Below are 15,889 nucleotides of genomic sequence, written 5' to 3'. Positions count from 1 at the left end.
GCACAGGCTCCAATGGTGCCAGATGAGAGCGTCTCCTGGCATGGGAGAAGAGCTCAGGCAGCTCTCCCAAAAGGGAGGGCCACTGCTAGAACAAGGCAACTTTTCTAACAGAAAATTTCCCTCCTCGGAATGAAACAGATTAAAATGGAGAGGGCTGAAAACAAACCTGGTTGCACCCTTGCAGGCTGCTGTTTCTTTCAGACTTACTCTGAATTTAGCAGCTTCAGAGTCTGCATCTGAGATATGTTCAGTCTTCCCTGGGTTCTAGGTATTCTCCTCACCCATCACTGCCCAGGCTGATGTCTGGGCAGCCTGCAGTGCAGCCCAGGTGCCCCATGCTACCTTCTTGCCCCAGGGGCAGCTGCTAAGGCAGAGACAAGGAGCTGCCTTTCTTCTCACCACCTTTTCTATGAACTAACACACAGAGTAAATCACCAACAATCAACAAAAAAACACCACTGTATCATGGAGGGAATGAAATGAGCAGGGAAATTGCCTTGAGGTGCAGGAGTGATTGGATTTGGTACATGGCAACCAGCAGCTCCCCAGAGCTGGAGTAGGAGCTCCATGCTGCTGGGCTATAGATGACCTTCCTATAGCTGGCAGGTCCTTCAAGGAGCTTGCTACTTATGCTTTTCATAGAATTTGGGCTGAAAGCGTGCTGGGTGCCTGCTACAGACTGAGTTTCAGCGGTGAAAAGTTTCACAAAACAGCATCACATTTTATGAGCAGCGGGCTGGAGAGGAAATGTTGTTTTGTCTCTGTTTAAGACTCTGAAACATTTAATTGAAAATCTTTAGCAACCTTGTACTTAGGAAAATGACCTGGGAATTCAGCAGTAGGGTTTTGGTGTCAAAAGTGTGCCTTTTGCAATGTCGGGGGAGAGGGAGGAGGAAAAAAACCCCAAAAACCAAACTGGACGAATTGTGACCCTATCTAGCTTTGCACATAACTCAGGAAAGACCTGTTCAAACACAGGTGCCCCTCGTGCAAGGGCTGCACCAGAGCTGCCTGATGCACTCCCATGGATCCCAGCGTGATAGGGGATCATCCACACTTGGGATGTGAGTCTGCTTTAACCACACCTGTGCCCATCTCCCAACCTTTCGGCCGTGGTGCTGCTGCTGCAGCCATTATCACTCCTGAGAGTGTTGCAATTTTCTGTAATTTCAGTTCCTCAATTACATTGATTATCACATTAAACATTCCTGGTGCTACAGGAACAAACTAAAAGTAATAAGCTTGTATCTTCCTAATACAAATGAAACCCATTTGTACTACTAAGAGTGTAGTGGGCTCATTGTTTCACAGTAATGAAGCTTTCATCTCAAAAGATCCGATTCATAAAAAATACTTGCTGATGCTCCACACGTTTCTTTTTTTTTTCACTGCCACTAACAGTCCTTTAAGTTCATATCTGATTCAGCATTAGACCAGCAATTGAAATAAAATGGAAGAAACACAAAAAAAAACAAACAAACCCCTATATCTCTGATGGCAGGGACCCCCTTTTGCCCTCAGGCAGACAGCCCTGTGCCCATCCAGGCAGCGGGCATCCTTTTTCATGCACCTTCCCCTGCTATAAATAGCTGCAGCCACCTTTGCTCCTCTTCCCAAAATAGAAACACATTGCAAAGGAGAGAGGAAGAGCAAAACACTGTACATAAGCTCTTTTCTATGTATGTATAAATATGAATTTGTAACCAAAACCACACAAGGTGGGCAATAACCCAGACAAGGAGATGTTTTCTGCAGGCATCTGCAGGGGAACCGATTGAAAAATGCAGGCACCAGGTGAGGGGTGAGGAATAAGCAGGTTTTGATGCTTATCCACTTCTCCCCATGCCATGGTGCAGGTCACAACAGTGTGATTAAAATGTATAACATAAAAATTCAGATCTGGCTGCTCCAGAGCTTCAGCAAAGGTAAGCAGTCCATCTTCAGCTCTGCCCACTGCCTCCATGGGGCAGGACAGGCTGCGAGGGAGCATCCTCTGCTCCAGGAGAATTGTGTAGTGGGACATGACACCCAGGCTCTGCCCTGATGCTCACCTGGGGGAGAGGAGCTCCTGCTACCCCTGGACAAAACAAGAAATGATCCTGCTTTTCACAGGCTAGTGGCTTCAGCCCCACCATGGTCACAGAATGGCACTGGGTATTAGAGACCCCAACACCGGCACCAGTGCTGTTGGACCTGACCTCTCTCCATCCTTCCCTCCATCAAGGGATCCTGGTGATGAAGTCAACCAGGATATGCCTGCAGGCATCGCTCCCATCAGGGGCTCCTTCTGCCCCCCCATTTCCCTCCCACCAAGAGGCCTGGGCCCAGAGATATGGTAGCAGCAAAGGTTATGAAGCTTTAGGAAGAAAACTGAAAGGCAGGAAAGAGGCAGAGGAGAGGGTTCTTGTATCTCCTTTCAGGTCTGAAACAGTAGCACCAGACCCCAACAGCAGGGACTCAGGTGCCCTCCCCAAGCCTCAGCACAGTGGCAGCAGGAGAACAGGAAGGAAAAGGACTAGCATCAATCATCCCTTTTCCCCTGATCAAGGGGGGACAGTCAGGCCTTGCCTATCACAACTTTGATTATCTAAAAGCTCATCCCTTATACAGAATGAGGTCATGTTCCTGACATGTTCAATTGCATCAAAAATGAGCTTGATTATCTCAACCCTCATTTGTCAGAACCAGTTTATTGTCACCCATATTACTTGATAAATGAAGGTGTGAGCACTTTTGGCTTTGCTGATGTGGGCAGCACATTAAAACACAAGCTTTTGCCTGCTAAGATTAAAAAACCTGCAACCACAGGTCTGAATCTGAACAGGTCTGGATCATGCCTGCCCAAGCAGAGTATATAATCCTGGGTTTCTCCTGCCCAGACATTAGAGACACCACAACACTTCTGGGAACACAGATTTTGTCTCAAGTCAATGACACCCATGGTGTCAATAGCCCTACTGCCAGAGCTGCCTGCAGGAGCTTTCCTCCAGCTGCTGAGTGCTTCCCAGGGCTGAGCAAGCTCTCACAGTGAGCTCAAAAGCCTCTTGCAGGGATAAAAAACCCTTCATGGATCTGGTGCTTTGTTGCTGTTTGTTGTAGCAATGAGGAATTAGTGCTATGGGACAGGAAGTGCATAAGGCTAATGAGAAAATATGGAGAGGAAGGTGACTTGCCCAGTGTCTGGGCTGTGGACCCGCCTCTCTCCCTCTGTTTGCTTCTGCCAAGAGTCAGGGCAAGGGCTGCTGGCTGGGTTTTGCAAGAGAAATCCAGGAATGATTTTTGATTTCTAATTTACCTGGTAAAAAGAATTGAAAGCAGCTCAGCTGCACTCATTTAGAGTCGTCTGTCCCCTCTTCTACCCCAGTGGGCTCAGCATCACAGAGAGCCCCACTCTCAGCAGCACAGTCCTGCTGGAGCAGGCACAGCATGCACAGGGAGTCAGAGCTTTCTGGCTGTAGGTGCACTAGACATGCATAACATGAATACCCATTTCTAGCTCTGTACCATTGCCTCATCTTTTAATAACCCCAGGCAACTCTCACCACAGAGCTTCTTGGCCTCAGGCATTCATGGGTCAAACTCTTCACTTACACTGACTTTCTGAGCACAATTAGTCACTATTTCAAACACTAAGTGTTCTTAGCCTCACCTGGGATCGACTTTTCCAGCAATGCTGGTTCTTAGGAAAAAAAACCCAACAAACCACCAACAAAAAAACTCCCCAAATCTTCAGTGAGCACCTTCCGACTCCAACAGACACCAAAGCACAGGCAGCACTTTGCTGTGTGCCGAGGAGGGGATCAGGCAGCAGGGGCTCATTACCAGAGCCAGAGGGCAATCAGACAGCATCAAACGCACCAGGTACACCTCCTGCAGAAAGTCACCCCATCTCTGAATCTTTGTACTTGGCAATCTGTCCCACGCAAGGCCAGAAATCTGGCTTATTAAAGCATGAACTGCTGAGTCCCTTGTTAAATGCCAACCTCATCTTCTCCTGTGGGATTATTTACCCTGCAGATGGGGTTACTGGCCCTGGAGCAGGAAAAAGGATTTCTAGCAGAGATAAGGCAGCTGGAGCACATTTGCCATCCATAGGGTAATAGCGTGCTGTCTCACAGAGAGGCTGCTTCCCACACATATCAGAAAATATCCTGTATAGCTCTTTGCACACAAGGCATATGCTTCTGTATAAGGTATCTATATGGTGTGGCTCCTCTTTCTGCTTTCACTGTATTTTTTCTTTAAATTGGGAGAGCTTTTTAGTAGCAAATCAGAGAGGAACAGCTAGTTACCAAGGAGATTCTCTGATGAATCAGAGACTGACTGGTATAAGATCTAGACAGGCTGTAGCTTCTTAATTTGTGAGACCTTACGTTTTAAACAGGGCAGGGGGGGGAAAGTCCAGCTGTGGACCACACCAGCAGAAGCAGCTTCTGCTTTTGCTGTAGGAACAAACAGCAAGCACACAGCGTGGGAAATCAGCAAGCAGCCAGAGACGAACGGGAGCGTCTCGCTGGCATGCTCTTGACTCAGAAAAGCAAATACCAGCCAAGGACAAAGTGATCTGATGGAGGTGACTGAGGGAAAGGCTGGGAAGCCCCTGATTTCACACCAGCACATGCAAGGGTACACAGGGATGAGTGCACACTGGAGAAAGAGCTGAACGCCTGCTTCTGCACAGCCCTGACATTTCGGAAAGTAAAGGTTGGCCAGGAGAGGTGCTGCCTGTTTGTGCACTGGCCACGGGCTCAGGACAATATTGGGACTGCCCCAACCTGAGCTCACTTTTCTGCCTGACTCCTGCAGTGTTCTTCCCAGGAGCAGATGAGAGGGATGAATTTTGGCAAATGACAGCAAAGGCACTGACTCCACGCCGAGCATCCTGCCCTCACAGGAATGGCCATCATGTCCCAGAGGAGCCCCGGCAGTCAGGGATGCACAGGCAGAGCAGATGGGAAGAAGAGTTTTTATAAAGGTGGGCATAATGAGGAGCTTCATGAAATAAAGTTTGGAGAGAGAAAGCTCAGCTTTTTTTGGGCTGACTTTATCCAGAGGGTCTTCACACCCACTTCCTTCTGATGTCTTCTTTCTGTATAGTTACTGAATTCTGGTGCTTCGCCTCTATTTAAAAACAGAAAGTAATTAAAACTGCCTGGAAACTACAAGAGCAGCAAGAAGTATTTGAAGACATTGAGAGACAAGATATATGGAAACCTTCTGCTTGTAGATAGGCTGTTTTCCCAAAAGTGGAAACTACAGGAGTAAGTAGATGAGAGGGAAAATCTCCCTGCCAGATCCCATTGAAATCTCCATTTTGGGCACTGCTGCTCCGCTGCTGCTAAGGTAAACCTGATCCTTAAGGGGGGAAGCTGCAGGATGGGCTGAGGCATTTGGGACGGGGATGGTGCAGAGAGCTTAGATGAGCTGCCATGAGGTGTTGGGGAGTAAACATTAAAGCATGTATTAGAGCAAATTCAGGCTCTGCTACTAAGCGCACACTGAAAAAGTATTTCCTAGAGTGATTACATATGAGAAGAGACTGGCACGAGCCAGGCTCTAACTGAGGAGTCAAGTGAAGGACATTTTATTAGTCAAACAGTTTCAAGTGCTGTTTTGAGTTATAAATTACACTTGCTCTTCTGAGGAATGAATTCACTGTTGGTAGCATTTGTGGGCTGGAGTTAGAGGCTTAGAATAATGTTTAAGTGATGCATATTGTGATGTTTCACAAGGGGACAACTTAGAGCACCCTGTGGACCTCATTTGGAAACAAAATACTCCAGAATGCTGCAATAGAGACTGAAAACAGCATATGGGGTAGGGAAGGGACACAAGAAACGCTCCCTGACAGCAAGCTGCTCGTGAAACTACAAGGAAAAACTGTCAGGAAATTCCAAGCTGTGGCTCACAGCCAGCGGGTAACTCGCTGTCCGTTCCCCTCCAACTTCACACAGAGGAGCTCATGCAGCATTCACTGGCAGCACTTCCCAACTGTGTCAGGCAAAAAGGTGTAGGAGTAGTAAATTAAAACATACTGCCAGCTTTAATGCACTTATTGGGCTTTTGGGTCTTATTTGACTTCATATTTATAATCTTTATTGACTTTAGGGGGAATTGGAGTCATTTATGTTTGCATTTAAAACAGAGAAGGACTGAGGACTTGCACACCAACTTCCCATAGGCAGAGCACAAACTTCCGCACTACCCAACTTACAGACATCATGCTGTACCATAGCAGTACCATTACTCCAGCCCTGAGCTGATTTGGAATATCCATATTCCCCAAAATACATTCAGAGTCTGTTTTTCCAAACATGTACAAGAAGCAGCAGCTGCTAGAAGAGGAACTGTATCCTACACAGTGATTTTAATCCAAGAATAGCAAACAGGCAGGTCAGGGACAAATAGAAAAAGTGAGGCAGCAAGCATTTAAATAATTTGGATAAAAACTTGCAGCTGAATAGGACAAGTGTCCAGTTGGGAACTTAAGTCTTCATTTCCACATAGTAGCAATCTGGAAAGTCTTGAAAATTAGTTACTCATGATTATTGCTGTGCAGCACAGTTGGTCTGAGCACAGGGACCAGCAGCAGCAAAACTCCTTGTGGTGTGGTCCCTGGGTTGGAGGAGCACCTGCATTCTGCCTTTGCTTGTGAATTTTGGCTGCTGTGAGTAGAAGATTGACAATGGTCTAAACAGCAGCTTTGGAGTTAGGTTTGCCATGTTAGGAGTTAGGTTTACTCGTGTCTGTGTGAACACCTAAAATAAGGTCAAAGAAAGAGGTGAGGATTCATGAGAAATGTGAGCTGGCAGGTGAAGGGTGGCCTCCACCAAACTGTGGTGCTTGACAGCTCATCTGGCCCCTCATATTAACCTGGTGTGGGAATGGGGAGAGATTTTGTTAGATACAAAGAAACTGCTGTAGTTTGCTCCAGACTTCCACGTATTTTTATGTGGTGCTTCTGAGAAATCAGTTATTCTCAGCACATATAATGTCTGTTGCTGAGCACAGAGTCCAGGCACTGGGGAAACCTATGAAACAGCCATACAGATTAGCTCTCTGTCATAATCTACTCTTGCCTTTCCCCAGGAGGGCTTCATTGCCCTGCTAGAAATCCCCTTATTTTCTGGCAGCCCCTTGGCAGGTGGGTTTTGCCTCACAGGGTTACCCAGTCCTAGCCTCCATCACTAACTTCTTGCCATCCAAAAAAATGAGTGGCTAGATGCCACAGCGTATTTCCCCCTGTGTCCCCAGCATGGTGTCCCAACATTGCCTAACCTCAGTTAGGACCCCGGGCGACACCCCTCAGGAGCCCCAGGGCTGCAGTGGGTTGGGTCAGACAGGTTTAGGAACAGGACTCAGGATCAACCCAGCAACTCTCATGCCCTGTAAGGCAAAGCTCAGTGCCAGCACAGCAGGGAGGTGTAGGATCATTCCTGACAACCTTCTCTGAATGACCCAGATTGCATCAACGGGCTCTGGAGGGAGCCTGCAGCCAGCACTCTTCCGATGAGAGCGTAGGACTTACAACATGGGGCCCAAGAGAGACAAGGAACACAGCAATGGGAAAGGAAAGCAGAAAGCCTCAGCACCCTTCCCACCTTCAAAGCTGGTAAATGTTTCTTATTCCCCTTTCTACTGTTTCTTTTAAAGAAGCTGAAGAAGTGACCCCTTCTCTGTGCTGCTTTGCATGCCAAGTGGCAGGCTGCTGGGAGATCCCAACACCAAGCACTGAACTTTCCAGGTCCAGTGCCTTCTAGGCTACTATCCAGAATGCCAGTGGCAGCCCAGTGCACTGGAACCTTGCATGCATCCAGAATGGCCCAACATCTCTGCCCTTAATATTTAAGGATCATTTTCTAGATCAGCGTACCCATGCCAGATGCTGGATGCTGTGCCAGCAGAGGGACAGAGGTAGCAAAGGAGTCTCCTGGCTTTTGCATGCTTGTTCAAGGCTGCAAGCACAGCAGTACTGACACTTGCTACATCCCTGTAGGTGAAAGGCAGGCAGAGGCAGCAAAACCCAATCAGCAAAGGGGTCTGCACAAACCTCCTGAAAAGATGCATGGAGGGACACGCTAGAAGTCCCCAGTTCCACAAGTCTCCCTTTGGAACACTGCAGCTCTGCAGTGCCTCTTGGGCTGAGCAATGCCTCTTGGGCCATATAATCTAGTTTAAATGCAACAAGCATCATCCCCTATGCAGGTGCCACGAGCACCATTATTCTGGACATACAAGCCACTTAAGGCAATGCTGCCTCTCTTAATGGAAGAGGCATCACAGCAGTAGCTACACCATGGGCCATTAATTTACTGCCAGGCAGATTGATCCTAGACTTTAACATGGATTTAACTAGAGGTCTGGAGCAGAGATATTGCAGTGCAACTGCAAAAATGCACTTTTACAGGAATAGTTTTAGTGCTAGTTGAACTGAGTGGCAAAGTCCCTCTGCCTCCCATGTGACCAGGGACTCACTTCTGTGTGCTCAGGAAGACACTGTTGGGTGGAATATTTGGTTGTTAACAAAAGTATGAGGCAGTGCAATTTCAATAGGTGTTTCACCAGAAATGAAGCAAGGTGGAAAGTAGGGAGTTGGACAGAAAATTATTTAGGTGTCATTTAGGTAAAGCTTCTCCAGTATAGAACTAAAAATCTGCACTTCTGATGCAACCCCTCAGATTCTTGAAACCCTTGTGCTTCAGGCACACATTGATAATCTTTGCTGGGCTGGGTTCAGATGAAGTTGGCTTTACTTAGCACAGCGCAGGCACATACCTGCCACTTACTGCTCAAACATCACTTCAAAGCTGCATTGTTGGGGTGTGCAGGAGGAATAACAGGCCAAATTTCTATAGTGTCAATCAGTTTAATTCCAATTTGCTCAGCAGAGCCTTGCCCATTTCTAAAGCAGGTCAAGTTGCACCCCTCAGTTGGTAAGCTGGTCTTGCTAGTTGCTATGTGTCCAGCAGTAGTTGTATTCTTCCTAATATCAGTGGAGATATAAAATTGCCTTTAATTGGAGTTTTGAAAGTTTATCAGCAATTAGCTTCTCTACTGGGTTTATCTGAATTGAGCAGCAGAACACCATCCTAGAGATGTGACAAGGTTAAAAAACTGTCTATTTTTTATTCTGCTTTAATTCTTAACTCTATTGCTGATGTGTAAAGGCTGTTGGGGAGATGAAACATGTCTCCTGTGAGGGAAGAACAAATGAAAAATGGCTTAAGCCCATCTACGTAACACCCACATGCTTACGGTTGGATTTATTCCACTTAAAACAGAAGTCTGATCCCTGCTAATAACACAGTTAATTATCTCTGCGTGAAGCTGTGTGGTTTTGAGGAGCACTGGAAGTTTCAGAGGTGGGGGATCCCAATGGGAAGCACCCCAGCACTGCCAGCAGACCCGGTAGGTCTCAGCACTGTCCCTGCCTCCCAGGGACTAGCAGGTCACCATTAGGAAGCAAAGGTTGCTTCTGGGATTTTCTGTCAGCATAAGGTTTTGGTGTGGAAGGAAAAGAGATTTTCCCCCTCAGCCCATCTCCAGCCCTCTCACTTTCCACTAAGCACATGTTCATCCTTCCGTGTCCCCCAGCTCTGTCATCCTTGTTAGATTTCCCACCCAGGCCTTTCCCAGCTACCTCCCCAGCTGTCCTCAAGCTAAAGTACTACACCTGACTGCAAATTGCCTTATTCCTACCATTTCTTCACATCCCTCTGCCTTGATCTCGTGACCCCCTGCCCCTCTGCGTTGCCCCCACACCAGCTCCAGAGCTGTCACAATATGCTCATCTGAGGGATGGTGTGCTTCTAGCACCTTGAAACAACCCTCCAGCCAAGTTATTAAAACCATTTAATATCACTTCTGAGTGGTAGAGACTTTGCACTACTTAAAATAATTGCATTTCTTGCTAGTTAGAGATAAAACAGACCTTTTTTAATCATTTTTTAATCATTAAGATAAGGCCTGATGTGCATTACAAGATTATTAACAGCCCCATAAGTGCAATAACAGATACCAAACCAAAAGCTAAGTTGTAAGTGTTCTCAGATGCTTGTAGATTAATCATTTTATATCTCCATAGGATCGTTCACCAAGGCTTTTCATCATTATACAGTCCTAAAGTCATAGGACAGCCCTGTTCCAAATTACAGCTCTACCTTGCCTGTAGGAGGCAGAAGCAGGGAAGGATGGCACTTGTTTGCCTCCAAACAGAAGTTAATGAAAAACCTGAAACAGAACATGGAAATTTTGATTCCTTATTTTCTGTTTCACTCAGTGAAAAAACAGTGCCTTGGTCTGTCAGTCCTTAACCATGATTATAAAATTCATGCTGCTTTTCAAGTGGTTGATTTTTTTTCTTCAGTGCTTTCTTCAAAGTGCACATCCACTCCTGATCTCATGGGCTCAAACTGTACTGTTGATATTTTTGGAACTGATTGCAGACTCCTGATCCACAAAAACAAGCACCACCACCAGCAAAACAAGAGCACAGGTGCTGCTGAAATGGCAGTCACTGCTCAGAATTTGAGCTGGCTCTTACACAGCCTGAGACAGAAACCCACTGCTCCTCCATGCACCATAGAGGCCAATTTCCCTCTATTTGAGGATTAAAGAGATGACCACATAGCAGTTGTCTGACCTGTCTGAATCCCTATCAAGTGCTGTAAGTGCTCAAGAAGCAGCACAGCTTTGCCTTAATTGCATAAGCACACAGCTTGTTCAAACTCCACTCAGGCCCACACTCCAAGATTTAAAGTAGTCTTTAGAGCAGTCACAGTCTCAGATGCATTAGTCTCCTTTGCATACACATAAGGTGCTTAAAAGCTTCAGTTCCCGCAGTACAAATCATGACTGCTTCATTTTATGCTGGTAAATCAAAAAGACCAGCAAATTACTAATGTCAGAGTGGTCAGAGAAAGCAATACAAAAAGTTTGAGCTGAAAGGCTTGCCCAGAATTCACTGTAAAGGATCAGGTGTATTGAATTCTTCTCCTTTGTACCTTTACAACCACACTCAACACAGAAGCAGCAAAATTTCCTAAGGGCACCAGTAAGCCACAGCTGGTGTGGAGCATTGCTCCCAGCCCAGTATCTGCAGGAGGGACCATCATGTCACACACACAGGCACCCAGTCCAGACTGGCTGTTTTTGTTTGCACCTGATGCGAGTACCCAGCCACGGTCATAAGTCAGTCAAAGTGGCTACAGCTTCCACAGGCAAACTCATTATGTGAGACAAATGGGTCACTTTTTTCCCACTGTGGTTAATGGCCATGAACCTGGAGGCTGAAATTTCGGTTCATGCCAAGGAATACAATAATCAACAATAAATTCCGACCACAAATAAGCAGAGAAGTCCTGAGCTGTGCAACGGACCAAGGATGGAAAGAAGACTCATTTTTTTCCTCAAATGTTTGTGATCACTCCAACACCACCAAAATTGGCTCCCTCAGAGTTATATTTAATAAGTTATTGCTATAGTCTAGCCCAGAACAGCTCTAGTGATATGTCATTAGATCTGCTGTCTGGCACTACAGACAGTTGCTCCCACCCAAAACTACCCATTTGAGCTCAAACACTTGTTCAACTGAAAGCAGTGGCTTCAGAGTTGAAGCATCAAGCCAAGACCAAGGAGGTACTCAGGTTGGGCAGCTAGCACCCTTAAAGACCCTCTAGACAGTCCTGCATATGCTGTGAAGACAGGTTGTTTATTTAGGAGAGGTAGTTCACATAGAAAAGAGAAAGCAAGTCCCTCATCCCTGATCATAAGCATTATGAACTGGAGCTCCCTGTTTTGGGACCAAGGCCAAAATACTGCTTCTCCAAGAACCTGGCCAAAATCCAGCCTTCAAAAGCATTGTCAATGGCATGTTGGTAGGCGTCCCAAGGAAGAGGATATTGCAGAAATATGGGCTATCATTCACTATTGCTGTCAATTTTATAGAACAAGTGTCAGCATAACACAGCCAAGGCCTCATGCTTCTGATGCCAGCAGGAGCTCACAGCCCAGGAATAGCAGGCCAGGCACCCTCATGCTGGGTGCTGAGTGGGGACAGGGCCACCACAGAAAAGCCCTGCCAGAGCTGAAATCTGTCATTTTACATCTTCTCCAAAATTACCTTTTCTTCCTTTAGCTGAAACACACAACTACTGTTTTCCCAAGGAGATAACTTGGTGCTCACACGTCTTCTCTTGGCTGCACCCTCATGTTTTCCCCCTCAAGCTGCATCCCCATCAGGGGTGTGCACAGGAGCACTCAGGCTCAGTCTCATGCTACAAACCCACTCTCCCATCTGGTACAGACAGCATCAATCAGCATCCCTCAGGCAAGATTTTATTACCAACAGTGGAATTTTCCAAATATTGACTCATTTTAGCCTAAATAATCTCATTCTGTTATTATTGCCTACAAAGCTGGCTCCACTTCACGTTCTACAATACTTCAAAAGTGATTTAGCTGCATCAAAGATAACTCACATGTAATAGCAGCAGAACCAGGTCAGGTTTAGTACAGTCCATCAGCTAAACTAAAACTCCAAGACCCACATCTGCTCTTATCAGACAATGATAGGCATAAATCAATACACTACTTTCTTCACACTTCTTCCATGACCACATGCCTACAAGCAGGTAGGAAAGTAATACATTCAGGCTTTCTGAACTTTGATGTAGATTACAGTGAACACAAAAAGTGGCATCTTGATGCAGTACAACATACACACTTTACCCCAAAAGCCTGCAATACAAGGAGCAGAGATACTTTAAGAAACAATGCACACACAAATAGGAAATACTTAGGACTACTGGACACAATACCTTGAATGCACAAAAGGCACTTTTCCACTTGCTTATAAGCATCCTTCTTAACTTCAAACAGCTCACAGTTCTTTGGTCCAACACCTCTAAAAAAGACCCCTGAGATACTTTTCTTCAAACTATCTCAGCAAGAAGCAACACAGAACAATCCTCAAGAAACCATCCCCCCCTCCTGGGTGAACTATTTATCTGCTCTTAATCTAGCCTTGATCATGAGCAGCTGGAACCCATAAACACCCAGCTCATCCTGGGCTGATTGCTCTGAATTGCCATGGTTTCTTTAACTTCCAACAAATCCCTAATGACAATCAGTATCAGCTGAGGATCCAGAAGCTGCTTCTGTTATTTGTTTATGAGCCCAGGCAGTGTTTGGAGATAATAGATTTAAAAAATTAACGTTATTTTTCCTTATTAAGCCTGAAGTCGGGGCAGTAGTTAAAGTTAACTTGCTTGCAAGTGAAAGAATTTGCTTTGTGATACATTGATTCTACCTTTGAAATTCAGGTACGAGATTTAGCATCGGCTTACTTAGAACAACTTCAAGGAACAGTAAGCAGGAGGTAGAAGATGTTTTGGATGTTTTTTCGTGTGGCTCATGTTGCTAAGGAAACTGCCTCAGTGATGGCTCTGTGTTCACCACAGCTGGGTCACCTGGGCTTTACTTCTCAGGGTAAGGAGTGAGTCATGGCTGGAGAGTAAATTGCACAGACTTGCTAAAGAATGCCTTTATCACATACTCCACTCACGTGTGAAAAGATAGATTATTAGTTGTAGTTAATAATAAAAAGCACCAGCAAATCTATTTAATGCTTTCACTAGTCATAGCAGGCTCTATATTACCAATTATATCTAACCCTTCAAATAGACACAGGAAAAATAAAACCACTGGTTTTTTTCCATACGCTTTTACAGGTCCTGGCAATTGTTAGGATATGGTGTCAGGATACATCGTGCCAAAAATATCTTGGTGACACAAAACTTTGAATAACGCTGCTTTCTAATTCCCCTCACAAGATACAACCAAAACCAAAACCTGAGTTACTCAACATTGAGACATTTCTGAAACTTTTACCAGAAGCAGATTTTTTGTGTGTGACACACTAGTGGCAACAGTAGGTTTCAATTTGCTGTCACAGTGATTGAAAAAGAAGAAAGGGTGGGTTTTAACCTTTACGAAACCAGTTAGGTGTGCTGACATACAGGAAGGTGTCGGTACATGAATGTGATACCCATATGAGAGTTACATACACTCACCAGTTGTAAATCACGTGGTCCCTCTACACCCTCGTGAACCTGGTCTCTGAGGAGCCACCAAAGAAATACCTCCTCTTCCTTTATGTTTGTTTCAGGTTTTTTGCATCTTGATTTTGTTTCTGCAAATAGTGATGAGTTTGACATAGGGCCAGGTGTTTTTAGGCTATAATGAACTCTGAATATTACAGACGTCCATTACAAGGCATTAGTTAATGCTAACAGATACTGTACATTTGCACTTAAGGCTCCATCTGGATAATCATCCAAATGTTTAGCTGAGCTTTCAGAGCCTCATAGGTCTTCAGCATGGCCTGAAGCTGTTATAAGTGATCGTGGGATGGTATGGGGACCAGGAGTCTGAACTGGGGATGATTCTGCTCCTTCTTGAAGTTCTGGTCAAACCTATGAGCCAGACAGTGGCAGCTGGTATTTCTTATCTCAGTGTTTTTCTTCGGCAGTGTCATGGGTTTAACCCTTAGTTTGGGCAATATCTGTTTAGTGTTGCCCTGGAATAGATTTGGAATGAATCACAGGGAGCAAGGTAGCATTTCTGATTAAACAAATTGTACATCAAGCTGTACTGAACTGCAGAAATTAGAATTCAGTGACTCGTGAGAATTTAGTGACTGTGTGCCTTCCTGTAACGTAGATTTCATCCACACTTCCAGACTTTTAGATTTTCCATCTGACACTATGAGAAGAAACTATCTAAGTGTTAAGGTTTAAGCAATAGGGGTCATTCCTCATGTCTGCTATCACACAGCACTAGGAAAGCTGGAGATGCCACATGCCTCTTTCCTCTCCTGTTCCCTTGGCCAGGGGCTTATTTCCTTTTCACAGGCTGTAGGAGCTCGACTGCCTATTTCTCCATTTTGCTGTCAGACAGTTTTGTAAGTGTCAACAAAAGAAAATCCAAGGTACCTCTGGCAGTCACCCAAATAGAGGTAGCTGCTGGTTGGCACCTGCTGTAGCCCCCAGCAAGGGTCCTGGAACATGAGCATTTTCAGTGCTAGGACCTCTGGCTTCAGCCTCCTGTTGGGACATTTTGACAACCTTCATGAGAAAGCCAGGCAGGTTTTATTTTGTGAATGCAGAACACCGTGAAAACATGGTGAGGGCTGAGTTCCTGCTGTGGAGCCTGAAAGCAGTCAGGGTTTTTAGGGGTTTAGGCTACCTGGTCCTGTTTTATTTGATTCCTCATCTCTCTACTGTGGTAAGCAATGCAGGCTGATCACTGCATGATGCCTTTCCTGAAGCATATGGCTGCTTTCTTTTAAACCCTTCTTATTACGGAATTTTGCAAGTGCCAAGATAAGCATTTAATCCTTGAGGGCTCATGTTCAGCACAGTCAGACCATCTGCAGGAGCATCACGGCTCATGCCAGAGCACCCAGCCCAGCAGGGCAGCTCGGACAGCTCACACAGCTCACTTTGAGTGACTTTAAACAGTGGTTTTGGGGACCACACTTGCACAGGCCCTTTGATGTGTGTCTGACTGTCTCCTCCAGGCAGGCTGCCTTGCAGCAAGTCCTTATCATTCATTTTAAAGGACACATGTCAGGACCTGCATTAGAGTTGGGCTTTTAGCACCCTCTGAGCCCCCAGGCTGGACAATCTCGCAGTATCTTCCCACCTCTGCTCACCACCCTGCTCTGCAGCAGCCACCAGACAGGGAGGATGCTGGGATGTTATTTAACTGGGGATCTCAACAAATGCAGTGGGTGTCTTAAGATCAAAGGTCCTCCACACCCCTACAGAGGCTCCACCAAGGATGTAGTGAATTTATCAACAAAAATTTTTAATATTTTGGAGATTTC

At 45.6% G+C, this 15,889-nt stretch overlaps 1 protein-coding gene across 5 annotated transcripts in view; it reads left to right on the top strand.

Annotated features, from left to right (window-relative positions):
* The window catches only part of KCNMB2 (potassium calcium-activated channel subfamily M regulatory beta subunit 2), a 145,712-nt gene that overhangs the window by 89,648 nt on the left and 40,175 nt on the right, over window positions 1-15,889 (top strand). For 2 of the 5 annotated variants that reach the window (XM_027647548.1, XM_027647549.1), the window contains exon 1: window positions 4,408-5,343. The exons of the other annotated variants lie outside the window; for them this stretch is intronic. In XM_027647548.1, the coding sequence (XP_027503349.1) occupies window positions 5,270-5,343 (74 nt within the window). In that variant the 5' untranslated portion in view covers window positions 4,408-5,269. Of the gene's footprint in view, window positions 1-4,407; window positions 5,344-15,889 lie in introns of those variants that run through there. 5 annotated transcript variants of the gene reach the window in all.

This window comes from Corapipo altera, unplaced genomic scaffold (assembly GCF_003945725.1).
Source record: "Corapipo altera isolate COAL_440 unplaced genomic scaffold, ASM394572v1 113, whole genome shotgun sequence".
Taxonomy (NCBI): Eukaryota; Metazoa; Chordata; class Aves; order Passeriformes; family Pipridae; genus Corapipo; species Corapipo altera.
The sequence above is the reverse complement of the archived record's forward strand: the minus strand, read 5'-3'. Positions and strand labels throughout refer to the sequence as shown.